The 16,331-nt window shown below is 44.8% G+C and overlaps 2 protein-coding genes across 9 annotated transcripts in view; one reads left to right on the top strand and one right to left on the bottom strand.

The window, feature by feature from the left end:
• The window catches only part of ADGRE5 (adhesion G protein-coupled receptor E5), a 64,103-nt gene extending 60,167 nt beyond the window's left edge, over positions 1–3,936 (top strand). For all 7 annotated transcript variants that reach the window (XM_061616623.1, XM_061616622.1, XM_061616624.1 and 4 more), the window contains 4 exons: positions 297–388; positions 587–755; positions 1,043–1,150; positions 1,575–3,936. In XM_061616623.1, the coding sequence (XP_061472607.1) occupies positions 297–388; positions 587–755; positions 1,043–1,150; positions 1,575–1,607 (402 nt within the window). In that variant the 3' untranslated portion in view covers positions 1,608–3,936. The remainder of the gene's footprint in view (positions 1–296; positions 389–586; positions 756–1,042; positions 1,151–1,574) is intronic.
• Positions 3,937–4,511: 575 nt separating this feature from the next.
• Positions 4,512–15,935, bottom strand: DDX39A (DExD-box helicase 39A). Of its 2 annotated transcripts, XM_061616630.1 has the most exons (11): positions 15,741–15,935; positions 13,241–13,451; positions 12,392–12,519; positions 11,133–11,225; positions 10,044–10,227; positions 8,865–8,983; positions 7,483–7,614; positions 7,227–7,336; positions 6,869–7,013; positions 6,311–6,458; positions 4,512–4,811 (listed from the first exon to the last, which is right to left on the bottom strand). In XM_061616630.1, the coding sequence occupies exons 2-11, from the start codon at positions 13,446–13,448 to the stop codon at positions 4,795–4,797; spliced, it is 1,284 nt and encodes a 427-aa protein (XP_061472614.1). In that variant the 5' UTR covers positions 13,449–13,451; positions 15,741–15,935; the 3' UTR covers positions 4,512–4,794. The 2 variants fall into 2 exon arrangements, with proteins under 2 accessions (XP_061472614.1, XP_061472615.1); XM_061616631.1 differs by lacking the exons at positions 13,241–13,451; positions 15,741–15,935 and adding an exon at positions 13,150–13,234.
• Between the last annotated feature and the right edge of the window lie 396 nt (positions 15,936–16,331).

Below are 16,331 nucleotides of genomic sequence, written 5' to 3'. Positions count from 1 at the left end.
TATGTTGGGGAACATTTTGTCTGCCCGTATGTTATGTTTTGTAGCAAGTAGAACACAACAAAGTGACTAAACACTATTTCAGTCATCCAAGCAGCCCAGCTCTTCAATCCATGACATTTGTCTTACATAGATGTACACATTTTCCCATGTGAAAAGCTGATGTTATTTTTGTTTTTTTTGCTGCATATAGACTTTTGGAAGGTAGGAAACCTATGATGTGGGCAGCAGTGCCAGCCCTGAGGCCAACTCTTATCTCAGCAGCTTCCTAACATCCATGTCCTATATTTTCTGCACAGGTCAATGCTGCTGTCTTTGTGGTTACTGTCTGGAAGCTCTCTCAGAAGTTTGCCGATATCAATCCTGATATGAGTAAATTGAAAAAGCAGAGGTAAACCACAGAGCGATTGGTGCAAAGGGTATTATATTTCAAAGCTACACCAATTCTGTCTTTGCAAGCGCAAAAACATCATGCTGCTATCCAGGACTGTCTCATATTGCAGGCCCTGTCTAACTTCTCTGCCTGGGCTAGTCGTGTCCTATGCAATGACAGCACATAAATTGTGTCCCTTTCCTCTCTTCCCTGCAGGGTACTCACAATCACAGCCATTGCCCAGCTCTGTATTTTGGGTACCACCTGGGTCTTCGGCCTGTTTCAGTTCAGTAATCACACCCTCGTGATGTCTTATATCTTCACTATCCTCAACAGCCTGCAGGGGCTCTTCATCTTCCTCCTGCATTGTCTGCTCAAGAAACAGGTACTTGCAGCAGAAAAGACAAATAGGTGGGAAGCTATCTCCAATACTGCAGTCCTAGATGCAGTTACTTGAGAGTAAGCTACATTAAACATGGTGGGACTTACTTCAGAAAAAACTCACAGGAATGCAGTGTAAGTTTGGAAGAGGGTGGTTTGGGCGGGCTCAGGGCTGGAACACAAGATCCAAAAGGCAATACCTATACTTGTTTGGCTGAAAAATGGGTGTTATAGACTTGTGAATACCATGAATTACAAGCCTGTCAGCTGGAACTTTGTTTTTGTGTCTAGGTACGTGATGACTACTACCGCTGGTTCTGCAAGGACGTACATGGCAAGCCCCACAGCAGTGACAAGTATTCTGAGTTCAGCTCCACAGCCAGCTCCAACACATTACGGGTAAGAGAAAACAGCAGCAGGTGTGGCATTTCCCCCTCCACAGATCATCACACTCCCCTGTTGAGCTTGCAGCTATCAGCCTGGCCATGTCTTCTACAATTATCCCTCACAATGCTACTAAAAAGACACACACATTTTCCATGTTTCTTCATTAATGATCCACAGCTTCCATAAAATGGGATGGGGAGAACGTGTGCAGTCTCCAGTAGAACTGCTGCTAAGATGTGCTCAGAAAAAAAATACATCAAGTTACCTTAGGAGGGAGGATTTAGGAACAAACCGGCTTGAAACAGTTGATTGCATGGTAAAAAAGACTGACAAAACAGAAGACTGGGAAATCCTTGAGCTACACCACTATTCTAGTAGTGGTATGGAACTGTTAGGACTACTCCAGTTGCTTCATCTCTCTCTCTCTCCCCTCCAGACACCCAAGTCTTGGAAGGAATCTGGAATGTAGCAACCCCTTGCAGAAGCAAGTTTCAGGAGTGCTGTTTTTGCACATGACAATCACATCCTGTTATTCTGGCAGTCTTTCTTCTGGAAGAGTCACCCACTAATACAGTCCTACTGCAACAAGGACCACAGAACTGCCAGACATCTGTAGGGACCCACCAAGTAAGCTCAAGAACTGGACTAATGCTATTAAGCTGATGTTGGCACATGCCTCTTCAGTATGGGATGCCTTCTTCTATGCCAATCTTCTCCTCTCACAGAGAGGCGGAGTTAAGTCTAAAAGGGTACTTGCACACAAGACACTTTTAAAGAGGCCCTTGCAACAGACATTGGCTCACTGTCGCTCTAGAGAGTACGCCGTTTGATTGCCACATGTCAGCAGTAGGTGATCATCAGAAAACTGAAGTGGACATTTGCACATTTGGTCCATACAAATAATTGAAGACAGTATGGTGGAGTGCTCTGTATGGAATGATCTATAGAACCCTGACCCCAGTGTTTTTCAGCTTAGATTTCTTGTTGCTAGCCAGTTTGATAGCCAGCCTTCCAATCAGCCTCTAGCTCATACTCTGAAGCAGGAGCATAGAATATTGACTGCAGCACAAAGTGGTCCAACAACTTCAAGACAATGGAAGGAGCCTCACTCAGGGGTAGTCACTTCCCTTGCCACTCACTTAACTGTTCTGCTTGTGCCTATGAAAACTTAGACCAAGCTGACCTCATTTGTCCAAGGGATAGCAAAAAACTGAGGTCTAGTGTCATTAAGATGTGAGTTGGAATATACTGCAAGTGACAGCTCAAATAATTTAATATTCCCCATATATTAACCACCACCCCATATAAAATGGGAATGTCAGGAGCAGGCCTAGAATATCCCTCCAAGCACTGAGTTTTCTATATCCAAACATTTATTTTAACAGAAAAATGTTCAAGCAGGCGAGTTTTTCTCTATAGTCTAGATACACGTTTCCCTAGATTTCAGGTACCTAGTAAAATAGATCTAGGCAAGCAGAATAGTACTGTGGAAGTTGTGCTTGTGTCAGATGTTTCATTTCTTTTATATACCAAGGAGTGTGATATTCTCAGAATTCAGGTTTAGGTGAGGAAAGGTATCCACTTGCTATGACATCTCATGGTTATTTCCTAATTTAAAGTATCTGCTTCACGTAGAAGAACACAAATATATGAATGCTTTACCAGGTGTGAACGGTACCTTGATGAATTAGGCATAGTCTTTCTAAAAGACTTGGATATGGCAAGCTGATCCTTTTCTGGTCACCACTTTCAGACAGGCACATGCTGAAAAACCAATAGGCACCTCACTTTTGTGTTTTGTACAGTGGTACCTATTCCAGAGTTGAAAAATGTCAAACAACTCAAGTTGCTATCTTCAGCAAGGGAAAATCAAACACGCAGAACACTAACACAAGTAGCATCATGATAGTCATACAGGCCAAGCACCCCCCTGCTTTAAAGGTCCTCATACTTTATTTTCTTCTAGCTCCATATTCTTCATCTTAACAAGAGCTGCATGTTTCTATGCTTTGGTGTGTTTTTCTTCACTGCTGTCCCTGGGAGTTCTGCACAATGGTAGCAAGATACAACAACACAGCAAGCAGTGTAATCTCAATCAGAAGAACCCATCAGTCAAGTAGTAGAGAGGCACTTATATAAAGACTAAATGATAGCAGCACATATAAAGCAGCAGGAAGAAGAGAAAGAAGGCAGATTTCTGGAAGCAGTTATTGAAGTTAATGGAGTCCTCCATATTGGCAGTTCACATCAAATACTGCAGCTTTACAAAGCTTCCTGTTTAGACTAATTTATTTAGGACTGTTTCCAGTTTTGCCAAATTCCTACTGTTCTTGCCCAAGAGCTTGGCTATGTATACTGCAATTCCAGATGCTCTGTATTCCTAGCATTCTGGCACGAGGTAATGTGCGGATAGCCAACACACATTAGAGTTAAGAAATCTGAATTCTTTTCTTTTTTAGCTTTAAATGCTAGCTGAGGAGAAAGAAAAGAGGTTGCACAGCAAGCACTGCATGCACCTAAACACAGAGTTTTGTAGTATTCAAATCCGTGCAATGAATTCCAAATGCACAAAGTGACAATTCTAGTGCTATGTAACCCATTCAGAACGTTCTCCGCTATGGAATATTTTCACTGCAGGAGTGCCTTTAGTTAAACTTGTGTGCAGTTTATCCAAGCGTCTTTGCACAAATCAGCTTATTCTTCTCTAAATACCCACTCCCTTATTTGAAGCAATTATCTCTTAACCACTTGTTTTTCCTAACATGTACGTTGAAATAAAAAGTATTTTGGGATTCTGAGTTATGCCATCATTTAAAACAAGTAACTTTGGGATAGAGGGAAGAAGAGCAAAGAAGAAACTCTGGGCTAGTCACCAGAGAAGTCCACCAGTTCAAACAACCCTAACCAGCCTAGCAAAACAAGAGGAGACAGCCTCAGGTAACCTGGCTTGTATATGATTATATAGAAGGGCAGGTGTCCTGTACAGATACACAGGGGTATGCAGGGGCCAAGCAGGGAGGTATATATCAACAGTCCCTATCATCATTTCTCTAGGAAAGAGAAAGGAGAAAATTGCAGTCTTCAGAATCTGTATTTGTATCTTCACATTACATGAAAGACACTGCAATAGAGGCATGCCAAACACATTGCTCAAAGCCATGTGAATGTGAAAAGGGGTGGGTCTTGATAAACGAGGATGTAAAGGGGAGCAGAAGAGAAGCTAGGACAGTTTAACAAAAGGCGTAATCCTGATAACAAGAGCAGCATAGGTGAAGAGAGCAAACAGAAATGTGGGAGATGCAGCAAGATGGAGGGCACCAAGAATTCCAGTACCCACCTTCTGCCTCACTATGCCTCAAGAATAGCGAGAAAATGACATTGTAAAAAATCATTTATTATGAAACTCAACCACAGGGGCTTACTATTCAGAAATATAAACGTCTAATTAAAAAAGCCCCCAGGCTAGAGCTGAGGCAAAATACCACCTGGGCAATTTGTAAGACATTGATCTTAAAATGAAACACCTCTCTAGGTTTAGAATGTGTTTTAAAAAAGAAAAAAGAAGCGTTCATCTGGCTTCACCAGGAGACAGCAGTATGGTGCGCTTGGCCTCAGGTTTCACACTGGACTGGGCGGGCAGGATCCGTGAACACATGCTACCGACTTTGCTCAACTGCAGGAGACAAAAAAGCCAATAAATCTTCCGTAGCGAAGTCAAATCACATAACCCAAAGGTACCCCTGCTATGGATAAGCCTTTGCTATATCCAGCACCAATTCTTCTAAGCTAGGGGTGGAAAACACACACCCCTCAGTAAAGTCTCCTGTACTGCAAATAAGACTTGAAGAAGCCTATTTGCTCCAAGAGGCAGCTTCTTTCAAGCCTTAAACTTGCACAGGGCAACGAGGGGATGCTGCATGATGGATGGGGACATCTCAGGGGATGCATCACAGGTTCCTTGTCCCTTTCTTGGGTTAAGGCTCTTCAGGTAGCCTAATAGGAATTCAGAGTTGTCTTCCTAGAGGACAGCATATTACCCCGTCCCCAGACTTGCTTCTAAGAACCATAGCTGTAGGATGTACCAAGAACTTCACCTGTCACCCCCTCCCAGCCTCTCTTGCTGGCACTGTTAACAGCTACCTCTACCCCAACAGCTGCAATGGGGAGCCATTTTTTCTATCAAATGGGCAACTGATTCACCTGTGGGAGGTGTCAATTGGGGGCCAATTGATCCACATCTTCCCATGTCTCACCCTTTCAGAGCCTTCCCTCCATAAGGGAGGAAATTCGTTGCTCAGAGACACTGGAGAGTTTTGAAGATGACAACTAACTATATTAAACTAAGCAGCAGCCCAGATTCAGTCTGTTGCCTCCTCACACCACGGCAAAAGTCAAGGCGGAAGGACAAAAACGAGAACGACTCCTACGAGTGGGAGAACTTCCCTCTCCTCTCCCCACACACCCAAAGCTGTTCTGAGGGCTCCCCAACTCCCTGGAGCAGATTTGCAGGTGGTGCAGGGGATGTGTGGTGGGGGGAGAAGAGGGAGTGAAGTCCCATTGCACTTGTGGGAGACATTCCAAGTATGCAGTGATTTATTTGAAGATAACCTAGTCTTCAAGTCTGATCTTCTAACCAGGCAAAAGATTTAAATGAAGAACCCTGTAGTGTTTAAAAATGTATATCCCACCTTTCTTTTATAAAACAATATAAAGACCATTCAACTAGCTCATCCCATCAGCACAAGGATTTCTGCTTGCGCAACAAGACTTTACCGCCTCTCCTTGCCCTCCTCCAGAGGGCTGGGGAGACCCCTGGAACAGATTTAAGGAGCAGCTGGGAGTGGAAGCCCTACTGTGAAAATGGATATCCTTGCATTGACAGGTCACACACACAGCACTACAGTGGATATAATCCCAATTGTCACCTTCCAAAATAGGAGCTGCTAAGTCTGCTTTTCAATCCATACTGGTCAGCTATTAAGGTCCTGCAACCCCCATGTCATATACTTTAGGTACAGACCTGGATCCACTCAACAGACCACTTTCCCAAAAACAGCAGCCCAGTTTGTTTTCCTTCTCTAAGGTTCTCAGAAACATTGTAGTCTGCAATGGCTAGGCTTACACAGACACACATGGAAGACAAGCCCATCCAAATTAATTTCCAGTACATACTGTATGAGGAGATGTCTATCTCTTCAGGGAGTTCGGCTACGTTGACCTCAAAACGATCCTGCACTTCATTGAGGATTTTGGCATCACCTTCATCCGACACAAAAGTAATAGCCAACCCTTTTGTGCCAAACCGCCCAGCTCGGGCAACCTGCAGAGAGATAGGAGAAACATCTGACTTCATCATCCCAGAGGTACCATCTCAGAGTAGGGATGAGGAAACAGAAAGCAAGCCATCTGTTCAATCAGCACTGACTAGACATTAGCTAAGGAGAATTCATGATGGAGCCATCATTTCTTGTACCCTCAAGACAGGCTCAGTATACATGCAGATGCTCCATTTGTCCACCCTGGAAATGATGTCGACTTACTGCAAATCATTTGCAACTAAACTACCGAAGTTAAATTATCAGAAGAGATTTCAATAATCTCTAGGAACCAGCCAGGACCTGCAACGGTCACCAGCTTCCTGTCACAAGTATGAATGGCATTAGAACAAATACCCTCTTAGGGAAACAAGTGACTATGCAGTTCGTTCCCCCACCCTACAACCAGACTCACTCTGTGTAAGTAGGTGTCAGAGTCCTCAGGCATGTCATAGTTGAAGACTATGTTGACTCGCTCAATGTCCATCCCACGGCCAAACAGGTTAGTGGCCACTAGGATCCGACGCTGGAAGTCCTTGAACTGCTGGTACCTGGAGAGCCTAGGAGGAATAAAAGAGAAGAGGCTGACTTCTCTTGAACCAGTACACATCCCTTCCCCCTCTAGAACTGGGTGCAAAGCATAGCCCATTATCTGCAGGGCATGTGCACACGCACACACACAACACATAAAAAGGTGAACACTGCTCAGCATTCATGATGCGTGCTTTATTTGCTGCTGCCCTCTCTTGACCCAGCCATCTTGTTGTACTCACCTCTCCTCCTGAGACATGCCCCTGTGAATAGCAATGGCTGGGAAGTTCTGCTCAACCAGGAGCTGAGCTAATGCCATGCAGCGCTGCACCGACTTCACAAATATCACAACCTGCAAAGGGTACGAAGAGGGAACTTGGAAGCTCCGCAGACTCTCGCTAGTCTCCCAATCCCTGGGCTTGTAACCTTGTTCAAACTGCAGCCCTAGAGTTGGCACTGAACTAGGAGCCCTGGTTGTCAGCCCTCCCCGAAACAGACCTGGTTGAACTCCAGCACATCCAGTAGGTCAAAGAGCTTGCGGTTTTTCTCAGTGTCCTTCAGCTTCACGTAGTATTGCTGCAGGCCATGCAGAGTCAGCTTGGTCTCATCATCCACAAAGACCTCCATAGGCTGCAAGCAGCGAGGAAAGCCAAAGTGACCTTTTAGCAGTAAAGGCAGCAAAATCTCTCCAAATACATATGTATCTGTTTTTAAACACCACTTTTATGTTTAATTGATAGATGAAGAAAATATCAAATTCGCACCATAATAGCAATTGCTTTGATCACTACAGTGGATGTTGGAGGCTGGGAGCAAAATAGAACTATTTCATCTGCAGAACTGCAGATGAAATCTCCACACGCTCAAAAACTCCCTCTGCCAAGCACTGCAGGGAGAATTCCCACAACTGTTAATTATCTACAAAACTGGTTTAAGTGCCTGGCAGCAGAGAAGGCTAACTTGATAGTCATTCATCTTGCATTTCATCAAGGTCCTGAAGCAAACAGTCTCTGATCTACTGACAAAACAATGAAGACAAAGAAACACTCAACTAGATGAGATGCTCCAACACAGCTCTCCTTAATGACCAAGAGCATGTAATAATAGCAGCAGCTGTTATATGCTGTGCAGGTGTTAACAGTGGTAATCCCAGGCTAATATCACATTCCCCCTGAGCTGTTGCATACCCGAACGTGCCCAGCTTCCTTTCTTCCTCTGGCTGCCATGGCACACTATCCCAATCCACAGGGGAAGCAAAGCAGCTAACCTTTCTCAATCAAGCACAGCCACAGCTCGATAGCAAAGCACACATTTCAACACACTAGTAATCCCAGGCTGAATACAAGCCACCTCCTCTTAAAAGGACCTGCAAAACCTTGGAAAGCTACACTAGATAATACTGAACTAGAGCTGAACAGTCCAACTCTAAGGCAACTTCGTATGTTCAACTGAAATATGCCAGAAAGTCAGCCCCATTAACCAGTGTGCATATTTGCCATACTGTTGCAATTCATTCAACCAGAGCTCTCAAAGGGGAAGAAAATGCTGCCATGGTCCTCTACAGAAATGAGAAAAGACCCACACCCACGCTATTTTCTAGAGACCAGGCTAAGAGAACACAGTGAACACAACAAAGTTATTAGGGCTTCAATCACTAACTTCCCTCCACAGATCTTCACCAAAGAATAGAACATGAAGCAAGAAGCCCCAAACAAGCCGCTGCTTCGTACCACCAAGCCTCCCTTCAACACGAAGAAAGGTCCCTTGTAACAAGCCAACAGGGAAAGGCCAACTGCGCCTAGTCTGGAAGGCACTTACATGGATGTTCAACACTATGCCAACCAACTAGGAGAGACAGAAAATGAGAGGTCAGAGCTTACATCTTGCATGAACTTCCTGCACACAGGCCGGATCTCCTTGCTTAGGGTAGCACTAAACATCATGCACTGCTTCTCATGGGGTGTCAGTCGAAAGATCTCCTGCACATCACGGCGCATATCTAAAGGAACAGTAGGAAGAATCAGGTTCCAAATAATTCACCAACTACTAGATTCTGAAAATGATGCACAAACCCAAATTCCACTTCTTGCTATCTAACACACTTCTACTCTACTACATAGTTTGAACAGGAACAGAACTGCAGAAACTGTCCCCAGAGACAGTTTCCTCAGTTCAAGGAGCCCTCTGTCCCTCCAGAACCTCTCCCACACCAACCTCTCTCTTGTAAGAAAACACACCCCTACCCCAACATTTATAGCACAATCACATACTTGTCTAAGTAACCCTTGTTGGTGCTTACTACTAGGACAGTGTGAATAAAATTGCAGTCTTAAGCTGTGTTCAGATGGTATGAGAATGAGCCTGGAGGAGGTTTGGGTTCATGTCTTTTCTCCTTGCAAGCAGCAATTAAAAACTTCTAGTCCTGGTTTTTGCTGCAAACCGTAGTCTGTCATTTTATCTGAATAGCACCATCTGCAAACCAAGCAAGCACGTTCAGGCAAAATGGTATGCTGCAGATTAGAAGTTGCTGCACGCAGCGAGAAATCACATAAACCTGAGGGTTGACATTCCTTCTGAACAGCCCCTTTAAAGCATTTCAATTTCCCTCCTGCCTGATCACAAGGACCTCTTTTGGGTTCAGTGAAACCAAGACAAGATATAGGTAGGATCTTTGAGCACAGCAGAGAAGCCTGAGCATCACTAAAAGTTGTCAAGTTTCCCCTTATGTTCCAAATCTGCATCTTTATTCCATCTTAACTGAACCGTTTTTAGATTCTACCTTGAGAATTACGGGCTGCAGCCAAGCCCTCCAAGCTGCTGGTCATGGCCTCTCTTCTTTATGCACTTGAAACAAATGGCTGATTTTCTGAAATGTCTCAAGCCAGGTTTTTTGAGCATATTCCTCTTCCTCTGGCTGGCTGATAATCAATTTCTGGACTTGGAATGCAAGCACCAGACTTTTTTCCAAGGACAACGACTCTTAAGGCCAAATTGATCCATAATCCCAAACTATGACAATTTAAGCCACGGTGTCTTCATTATGCCCCCATTTGTCTTACCCAGCTGCTCCAGCATCTTGTCACACTCATCCAAAACAAAATGTTTGACATTGCGCAGGTTGAGGGTCTTGTTGCGCACCAGTGCTAGAATGCGGCCTGGGGTCCCCACCACAATATGTGGGCAATTTTTCTTCAACACCTCTTCATCCTTCTTGATGGAAAGGCCCCCAAAGAAGACTGACACCTGCAGTACAAACAGGAATGACTGTCAGCCACATTGAGAAACCCAACAACTTAATTTTACAGAACTTCAATAGCTCCACACCAATTTATTTATGCCAGGGGTAACTGACACAGTACCCTCTGGAGGTTGCTGGACTACAATCCCCATCATCCCTGGTCACTGGGCCATGCTGGCTGCAGCTGACATCCAGAGGGAAGGACATTTGTTATGCCTACGTTATGCGATACCATACACCAAGGGGAGAATATAACAACTCATGAAGACAGCATACCTGTTCTGGCTCTCACCTGCCTCAACCCATCAGATCCACTCTTCTTCCAGATCCAAGAGGCAAGGTTTGTGGTACTCTTGAAGCAATTAGGTGGTGCAGGGAAGCAGAGATGAGCTCTTTCATAATATAGGGACATAGGAAGCTCCCTTATACAGAGGCTGGCCATTAGCCCATCTAGCTCAGTATTGCCTACACTGCTAGCAGCAGCTCTCCAAGGTCTTAGAGAGGAATCTTGCTGGTCTTAGCTGGGGATGCAAGGACTGAGCGAAACACCTTTTATATGCGAAGCATGTGCTCTAACACTAAGCTACAGTCCTCCTCTTCAATATAACAGGGTCCAGAATTTGTAGTATTAGTACAATACTATACAACCCAACAAAGCCAACAAGATCTTCCCACCCATGAGCCTCACTCTTCCTGAAGGGAGGTTCTGTGAACTTTAGATGCAGGAACGTCTATAGCCAATCCCACAGTAAGGTCATTGCCTCTCTCTCAACTCCCACTACAAGCTTTTTCCTAAATAATTACACACACAGTTTCAATAATCAAATACTGTCTTTCATCTTTTCCTGGCATGCAACAATACCCAACACTCTATATATTTCAGACCAAACGGCAAAAGATTGTCCCTCACCTTGACAGTGGGCATATACTTTGAGAAGCGCTCGTATTCTTTGCTGATCTGGAAAGCCAGCTCCCGCGTGTGACACATCACCAGCACAGACACCTGCCAGAAAGAAACAGAACACTTTTGTACAAAGGTAGCAAGAAGGATTTAGGGCTTCCTCACTACTACCTGAACCTATAGCCACTTTGTATGGCCTTGAGAACCAGTTTGTATTAGCATACATAGTACCATTCCATAAAGGAAGCCACTGAACTTACATGATCTGAACAGGGTGGTTTATCTGAACACAGTGGATGCAATTGGAGATCGCTGATTCATAGGGTCGCCATAAGTCGTAATCGACTCGAAGGCACATAACAACAAAGTGCCATTCAGAAATCCATTACATTACATAACTAGTCCTTCTTAATGCAAATACTATGGATCATCAGCCAAAAGCAAACTGCACATGGAGGGCAGGTAACATGTCCCAGCATCTGCTACAGTTTGGAGAGGTAACAAAAACAGCTACATTAACACTTCACATTAACATCCCCAGAAAAATCTCACACGGCAAGTTTTGAATTACCAAATTAACAGATTCTCAACATTGTCCCCAATTAGAATACAACCTCTAACACAGGCGTTTAGTCATCCAGCTTTCCATTAACACAATGCCTGCACTGACCCATAACGTTAACAGTTTAGTGCTACATGCATGAGGTGTATTCAGGCTGAGAAAAGGCTTGAGCTTGCATGCTCCTCTTCCTTTGCAGTCAGGAAGAGGACTTCATTGGAGATTAGATTCACTTTCAAAGAACGTTGGCTTTAAAAAGAAAAAGAATGTTTTGGCTTGTTGCAATCACATGAACCAGGAATCCAGGCTTATTACAAACTCTGGTTAGTTAAACAAGCTAGCTTCATAACCCATGGTTTCAAGCTGGCCTGTTTTGAATCTCACCAGAGTTTGCTGTATGCCAGAATTCCTAGTTTGTATAACAAAGCATTATCTGAAAGTGAAACTAACCTCTGACAAGTCCTCATCCTGGCTGTGCAGAAAAAAGGCTTTTCTTGGGCTCACTGCAGATCACACACATAGGGATGATAAAACATAGTTTAGTGTTACACGCAGTTTAGTGTTACACGCAGTTTAGTGTTACACGCAGTTTAGTGTTACACGCAGTTTAGTGTTACACGCAGTTTAGTGTTACACGCAGATATAGCCTATATCTCCAAAACAGAGTCATGCAGGTCATAAACATAATACAGTACTATTCATTATATACCTGCCCATCCAATGGCTCAATCTGTTGCAGTGTAGCCAACACAAAGACAGCAGTCTTGCCCATACCCGATTTGGCTTGACATAGGACATCCATGCCCAGGATCGCCTGTGGAATGCACTCATGCTGCACTGAGAGAGCAAGAAGTAGTAATAGTCACCTAAGGAGTTTAGGCAAACCATGGGCAAATGCAAAACCCCAAAGGAAGTAGGATGTACCCCAGGAGGCCTTGGTTTCAGCTCTCTTCCACCCCTATATGTCTAGAAATTCCACATCACACCCTTCCTGGACACATACTATGGAAAGAAGCAATGCTCTTCTCACACCCAATTGCAGTTGCTACATGAGAACTGGTATTTCCCAGGTTTATCATATTGATTTTCAAATTAAAGCAAGCAGACCATGAAATACTTGGCTGAGGACCAGTTCCACTAGAGGTGGAGCACCCTGAAGTGCCCTCTCTATCTCACAAGTATTAGATCACACCCCATCTCATGCACAATCTAAACCAAATCCCCATGGCTGATAGGGCCCCCACTCAGCTGGACTGACCATTATGAAGTCTTTCAATCCAAAGTGAACACGATTTCTAACAATAAACTGATAAACGGTTAACTTAGTATCTCCTACATGAAATGTTAACACCACCAATAAAGCAGGGCTCCCCAAAGTATAGCAATACCAAGAACTATTCTGCACATCAAAGAAAATCCTTCCATTCCCAACCCTCCACCCTGCTCCCTGCAGCCCCCAGCTCTCACCCTGCACCGCATGGCACCACTGGCAGTTGCTCCCCGGTGGGTGGGCTGGGCTGGCTGACGAGGGGGCCAGGGGCCTTGGCTCAGCTCCTACCTTCTGACGGGTGTTCAAAACCGCAGTCCACAATGGCACGAAGCAGCTCTGGCTTCAGCAGGAAGTCTCGGAAACCAGAACTGTGAATGGAGACATAGGAGCCTTTCACATCTTTTTTAGCAGAGACAGGGGCTGCATCAGTCACTGCCTGAGGCTCTTCATCCTCCTCATAGTCCAGCAACTCATTCTCTACATCCTGCTCAGCCATGTCCTGCAGGAAGACCGAAAGCAGGGGTTAAGGGGCATTTATAGCATATATATGGGAAAGACAGCTGAGCACCCAAAGAACAGGAGAAGCCAAAGTTGGAAGAGGAAGGAATAACAGTCAGAGCTGCAGGCATCAATTCAAGAATCGCAAGAACATGAGAAGAGCCTGCTGGATCAGACCAATGGCCTATCTAGTCCAGCACACTGTTCTCAGTGGCCAACAAAATCCCTATGGGAATTTTGCAAGCAGGACCTGAGCACAAGAGCACTCTCCCATCCTGCAGCATCCAGCAACTGGTATTCAGAAGCATACTGCCTCTGACTGTGGAGGCAGAGCATAGCCATCATGGTTAGTAGCCACTGATAGTCTTTTCTCCCATGTATTTGTCTAATCCTCTTTTAAAACCATCCAATTTGATGGCCATCACTGCCTCCTATGGGAGTGAATCCCATAGTTCAACTATGTGCTGTGTGAAGAAGTACTTCCTTTTGCGTCCTGAATCTTCCAGCTCGAAGGTCTCCACATCCATCAGTTCCAACCAACAGTATCTGTATTCTCATAGTTCTCAAAGAATCCTATGAGGCTTTGTAAAATGCTTGCATCACATATTTTTTTCTACCCAAATATTATTTCCCAAATTAGTATAGGTGCTTTTTCAGAATATGTATGTGATGGTGTGCCTCTTTTTAGCCACACATACACACTGAGCAGGAAGCCACTACCAAACAATGTACATTGTGCAAGATTCTTCAATACAGACATATTCTAATAGCCTATACACTCTTTCCCCCTCATCACAGATGTTCCTCTCCAAATCAGAAAACATGATAAGTTGAACTGCCCAACAGAAGAGCACAGAATTGTTAAGAAAGGTGGAGACTGTTTCTAATCCTTTACCAAAAATTGATGACTCTCTTGATCATGCCAATTTATTTTTTTTAAAATCCAACCTTGCCTTTAACAAAAAGGGCCCTAAGGTGGATTAAAACAATTATATATTACAACTCTTGTAAGAGATAATAAGTCCCTAAATACCAGTTTCTGGGAATCGCAGGAGGGGAAAGTGTTGTTGCACTTAGATTCTTCTTATGCGCTTCCCCCATCTGGTTTGCCACTGAAAGCAGGAGTCCTGCACTAAATGGGCCTCTCCTGCAGGCTCTATGTTCTTATGGCAGCATATAAAGAAATTTACCTTTAAAAAAAACCCATTTACTTACTAGGAAGGCCCTGTTAATCTGTGTCTAGAATTTATGATAGCTCGATTACAGGTTCTATTGATTAGAGGCACAACAACTAGAGCACATTATTGTTTTGAAACCTGATGACATAGGAAGAAACTAGAAGGATGGAGTAAATTGACAAATACAAAACAGCAACCCCAGAACCATCAATGCTCCGTAAAACAGCCCTCAAGCTAAAGCAGAAACAATCTGATTTGAAATCTTACCTTAATTAAAATAGGACATACTGGATGTTATAAGCGCCTTAGAGTAAAACAAAGGCTAAAGACTGACTGCAGCCTTTACTCCATGGCTTTATAACACGCAATACACCCTATTTTAATTAAGGTAGATCTTCAAACAGGACTTGAAAAACACGCCTGTCTTTTTTTGGGGGGGGGGGAAGTGTTTAAGAAACATTCGTTTTTAACCCACATCAAGGCCAAGAAGTACTGGTTTGGCTTATAGCATGCGATGCCCCAGTGGAAATGGGGCGTCAGGAAAAAAAGATGATTTTCCTTTTCACACCTAGAGGATCCGAAAGGGAGGGATGGAAGCATAGCAAAGACAAGATCTGCGGGCAGCCCCGAGCGCTGTAGCCGAACCACCGCCATGAGGCTAGTGAGCGTGTTTGATGAGACGTGGCTCAGCACAATGAGGCGAGGCCTTCCAACTTCCCCAAGCCCTTCAGCTTGAGGTCTTCAAAAGCGCGGCCGTGCCTGGGCGACTCGGACCCTCCCCTTCCTGGGTGCATCCTCAGAGACAAGCGAAGAAAGGAGCTTTCCCACACGTCAGCTGCAGTCGCGAGTGACAAAACTGCCGTCTGAATGGGCAGATGACGAAGCCTTGCAGGTGAAGAAGCAACCAAGAGGCACAGCAGGAGAAACAGAGGCAGAACCGCAGGCGCAGAAGCGTCCCCCCTCCTCCGCGCGAGGACTGCCACGGACCCAGGAGCCACGCGCTAGGCCAGGCTGGGAGGCTCCTGCCTCCGCGGGACGCCTCCCCACGCACCGCCCCCGCCTTTCATGCTCCCTCAGCCCGTCTCACTACCGTCCCATAGAGTCCGTTTTACCTGGTCAGGTGCGAATTACCAAGGCGCTTCCCCCTCCGATTTTCAGTGTACGCGCGCCCCTCTCCAATGGGGTCAGTGTAGCACAGTACAGGAAGCACTTTCAATTTTCATTGGTTGCCGCCAGGTACGGATCCGCCTGTCTGCGAAAGCGGAAAAGGAAAGTGTCGACTTTGTCAGAGCCGCCAATCAAAGCCACGTGCTTTATGATTGGTTGGATTTGCACGCAGCTATGCTTGCTTTTGTGGTCTTTCTGGTCAGAGAGAGAGAGAGCGGAGAGAGAGAGATGGCTGGTTGGGGAGCGAGGGGGTTGAGCAAGCTTTCAAAAAGGGCGGCGATGAGATGATGGGAGGCAGCAAAAAGCCATTTTGGATGCTGGCGGAGTAGCCATGAGTTGTTTTCTGTGTCTAGGATTTCTTTTTTTAAAAACACTATCTCTGCATCCGTTTTATTATATATAAAAGCCTGCCAACTTCCCCCCCCCCGAGCTTTTCAGAGGAAGGATGAGATTAAAATGTTATCAAATAAATACACCGAAGGCGCTCTCTTGTACTTACTTAACGGGGAGCACGCTCCATTCAAGTCAAAGGACCA

Source organism: Rhineura floridana, chromosome 3, assembly GCF_030035675.1.
Source record: "Rhineura floridana isolate rRhiFlo1 chromosome 3, rRhiFlo1.hap2, whole genome shotgun sequence".
Classification (NCBI taxonomy): Eukaryota; Metazoa; Chordata; class Lepidosauria; order Squamata; family Rhineuridae; genus Rhineura; species Rhineura floridana.
This window is presented reverse-complemented; position numbering and strand designations above follow the sequence as displayed.

Excerpts from the sequence above, each read along its gene's own strand:
- DDX39A (XM_061616630.1), bottom strand. The coding sequence starts at position 13,448 with ATGGCTGAGCAGGATGTAGAGAATGAGTTGCTGGACTATGAGGAGGAT. Across the intron at positions 11,226-12,391 it reads TTGAGCCATTGGATGGGCAG|GTGTCTGTGCTGGTGATGTG; the intron begins GTATATAATGAA and ends TCTTTCTGGCAG. Across the intron at positions 7,337-7,482 it reads ATGTGCTGGAGTTCAACCAG|GTTGTGATATTTGTGAAGTC; the intron begins GTCTGTTTCGGG and ends TACCCTTTGCAG.